The sequence below is a fragment of the Schistocerca serialis genome, chromosome 3 (genome assembly GCF_023864345.2).
Source record: "Schistocerca serialis cubense isolate TAMUIC-IGC-003099 chromosome 3, iqSchSeri2.2, whole genome shotgun sequence".
Lineage (NCBI taxonomy): Eukaryota > Metazoa > Arthropoda > Insecta > Orthoptera > Acrididae > Schistocerca > Schistocerca serialis.
Genome location: NC_064640.1, coordinates 33,248,121 through 33,252,270, shown reverse-complemented (window position 1 = coordinate 33,252,270; position 4,150 = coordinate 33,248,121). Strand labels below are relative to the sequence as shown.

General features: G+C 36.6%; 1 protein-coding gene across 1 annotated transcript; it reads left to right on the top strand.

Annotated features, from left to right (window-relative positions):
• The first annotated feature begins 1,266 nt into the window (after positions 1–1,266).
• Positions 1,267–1,746, top strand: LOC126471523 (peptidyl-prolyl cis-trans isomerase NIMA-interacting 1-like). Its single transcript, XM_050099745.1, has one exon. The coding sequence runs from the start codon at positions 1,267–1,269 to the stop codon at positions 1,744–1,746; it is 480 nt and encodes a 159-aa protein (XP_049955702.1).
• Positions 1,747–4,150: the final 2,404 nt, after the last annotated feature.

The following is a 4,150-nucleotide window of genomic DNA, read 5'->3' as shown; positions in this document are numbered from 1 at the left end:
ACTTGATACGTCTCACCTTCAACTAAGATAAGCAGTACTCTTTGTAATGTTAGAGATGAGCTAGGTCTCTGAAAGCCAGGAGTGTATCACATCCTGTGTGAATGTGGCAAGTCTTACGTTGGGGAGATCATCAGAACAATTGAGGAAAGATTGAAGGAACATCAGTGACATACCCAAATAAGACAACCAAATAAATCAACAGTACTGTTTTGAATATAATCATAAAACAAAATATGATCAGACCACTATTGTTTTGAAAACACCAAGTTTCTATGACAGTATAATTAAGGAGTGTATCAAAATTAAGATAGCGAAGAACCCAATAACCATGCATTAATTAACGGTTGGGGTCCTGGTCCCAATTTGTTAAAATCTTGCTGGCAATCACATCCACTGCAGCTGGAAAATGCTGAGAGAATTCGTGTTTCACCAAATATTGTGAGTTCTGAAAAACAAAACAGCATGAAAGGGCACACTGCACATCAAGGATTGAACTTTGCTATAAATAGCAGCCTGAGGTCAACTATAGTTCAGAGTTTGGTTGGAGTCCACATACCTGAAGAGGAAGGCTGAGTTGATCATAGGGGTATTGTCAATATAATGGAAGCAAGTCAGCAACCTTTAAGTACGTAAATGTCTGTATACAGTTTCTGATTGTGTAAAAGCCATGCATGTATAAATGCAACTACTATAACTACTACTATTACTACTACTATTACTATTACTACTAAATGACCTAAACAGATGTTAAGCAGAATTGGTGAAAGGCCATAACTTTGCCTACCATCCCTTCAACTTTAATCTCTTCTGTCATCTCATCTCCTATCCTTACTTTTAGTTGTTGTATCATACACAGTTTGCTTATCAGTCTCCTTTCTTTCCAGTTAACTTCAAACTGCTTCACAATACCTAAATACAATCAAACTCTATTAAAGGTTTCTTCCAAGTCAACAAAAACGTCTATCTTCCTCAGTTATTTGTAACAGTCCAATTGCATCTTTTGTACCTTTATCCCTTCTGAAGCTGAACTGTTTTTTCATCTTATTTGCTCTCAATGATATGTTGCAATCATCTATTCTTTATTCTTAGTAGAATTTTTCCTGAACTAGGTATCAAATATATTGTCCTATATTCCACACTTTTGTTAATTTCTGACCTCATATGTAACTGTTTGTGAGTGTTGTGGTTATTCACCATGCTATTGTTCTCTGTGTTTCAGATTTACAACTAATTCCACAAGGGATTTAATTACCTCTAAGATTCATTATGAAACAGGAAGAACTACCACCAGGATGGGGAAAACGTTTGAGCAAGAAATATGGACAGTATTACTACTATAATAAATTTACTAATGAGAGCCAGTGGAATCCTCCAAGCAGACCTGCTGCCCCAGTACCAAGCAGTGGCCCAGAAGAAGTTGAATGCAGTCATTTGTTTGTGAAGCATAAGAACTCAAGGAGGCCGTCTTCTTGGAGAAAGAAAAAAATTACATGCTCCAAAAAGCATGCACTATGTCTCATCAGGTTATTTATTGAGTGTATAGTAACAGGAGTGGCATCATTTGCAGAACTGGCACAGAAGTATTCAGACTACAGTTCAGCAAAGAGGGGTGGATACTTGGGCACATTTGGTCGAGGTGTTATGCAGGAACCATTTGAAGAGGCTGCATTTGCTCTTAGAGTGAGCGAGCTTAGTGGACCAGTCTACACCGAATCAGGGATTCACATTATCTTACGTACGGCATAGGAAGAGCAGCTGTACATTGTGCACAGAAACATAATTTTAATCAGAATATATTACAATTGTAATCCTGCTGGACTATGATGTAAGCTGTGAATGAAATGTAATAGTTTATAAGAGTGACCTCAATTTTACTTGTGTAATTCGTTAATTCAAGAATATCATAACAATATTTTGTAATTTGAGAGACACCATAATGATTTTGAAAGGTAAATGTCGCTTTGATGTGGTTCCAAGGTGTTACTTCAAGGGCATGATTCCAAAAATATTGAAGCTCACATTGGGTTTGGGCTTAAAAGCATTTTTGTAACAACATTTTCTTGCAAAATTTGCATCACTATTGCTGTTAAATTCAAAACAGTACACTCTACTTACCTGAAGTGTTTATTATATTCAAATGAAAAATACAGAATTGTGAGCAAGATGAAAAGAGATTGCATTTATAAATAATAAAATATGATGGTATATTTTAAAGATTTATTGGCAGTTTTCATTTATTTAGCGCATATATAGTATCATAAATACAGTATTTAATGAAAATATATATTACAGTTACGTACAACTTGAAACTTCATTGTGTAGCCCACTGTTTCCAAAGAGAATATTGCTGTGGGTCTGAAGCTGATTATTTTTCCTGGAAATTACTCTTCTACAGCTACAGTACTTCTTCATTTATTTATCTGACCTTTGGTCAGTGAAGATGCTGGGTAGTATGAAACTATTTGTATTGTACAGTCCTGTGATAATTACATATGGTAGGCCACATTTACTCAGCTCTGATGCACTTGAAAACACAACAGATTGTTAACGACTGGAGAACCAAATAAATCAATGATCTGTAATGCTAGCATGATACTTTGCAAATTACCTATAGTAAAAAGTATTAAGTTTAGTCAAAAAGGAAAGAAAAGCTTCTATGTTCCACTGTCATTTTAATCTCCCTCATATTAATCTTATACTAGTTTTACATTTGGCCGTATACCTTAAAAACTGGTTCTCAAAAGTTACTCAGTCGTTCTTCCAGACAAGAGTTTTATTGGAGATCTGCAACAGAAACCTGTAAATTTGCAATAATTCAAACTGCAGTGAGTAAATTGTATGTTTTCAAAAATTTATAGCCAGTGCAAATATACACCAAGTAATGTTTTTAGCACATTCTTATGTGTGACAAGGCAGAGCCTTCTGCTCATCATAGATGTTTGTCTTCATGGTTTTTTACAATCTTATCCACTTTCTTTTCAATCACTCATTATATCTGAGTGATACACCTCACATATCTCATGATTAATATAATGTGTAATCATATTTATTATTGTCAAAAATCACTTAATGATATTACTTCAGATTTCAGGTTGATTTTCAAGACTTTTAAATTTTCTCTTCATGACTATAAATATACAATTGATGTGGCAAAAAATATGCATAAATTCACATGCATGCACACTATATCTGACACATCTGCCTTAAAAATATATTCTAAAATGAATCCTGATGAAATAATAGTACTATGCTGCCTGGGTTGGCACCTCTGCTGTTTTCAGTAAGACAGAGCATGGAGTGTGGAGGAGCAGACAAGTTGGAACGCTGGGCACTAATGACACAACATTAGTGGAACAAGAATTTATTCATTAAAGCTTACAGTCGTACTTTTTCCTCTACATTGTAGATCAGGTGACGTGTGGCGCACATAGTCCTGGTGTCATGCAGGTGCTAGCCCTTGAGGGCGAATGGCGTAGCCCGTATGACAGGCAAGGCTGACTAGGATGAAGACTGCCAGTTATCAGAGGATGCTCATTAACATCTAAGATATTGAGATAATTTTCTGTCACCTATATGAATTACAGGTGATCGAATGGAACCCTTGTTATTTAAGTATACCCACATCAGTCTGATAGCTGTCACCATCTGGCTCAGCATGAAGGGGTACTTCATACCTTGGTACACAGGGCACATGTCATTTCCAACACTGAGACTTTGCCAGCTGAGCTGAGCCATCTTGAAGCTACATTTCATCAGAAAGACAGATGAATGAGCGTTGCACTATCGACCAACTGTGCATTGGGTGACTGATGATAATACCGAATCGACACCTGAGTCTAGTGCCTTTTTGCCTTACACAGGAAGCACTCCCAACAAAATCAGTCAGATTTTACAGAAATATGATGTGGAATGTGTTTTTTGACCTCCATCTAAAATTAGGGTACTTTTGGATTCTGTTAAGGATGATCTCGGTTTGCGTAAGGCGGGTGTATATCGCATTCCTTGTAGCTGTGGCACGGCATAGATTGGTCAGACTATCAGGACTGTGCAGGACCGATGTATTAAGCATAAACAGCACACGTGATTACAGCAGCCAGGTAGATCTGCTACTGCCTAACATTGTTTGGATACTAGTCATTCTATGTTATAT

Bases quoted from the DNA above. Each gene is read 5' to 3' on its own strand.
- LOC126471523 (XM_050099745.1), top strand. From the start codon at position 1,267: ATGAAACAGGAAGAACTACCACCAGGATGGGGAAAACGTTTGAGCAAG.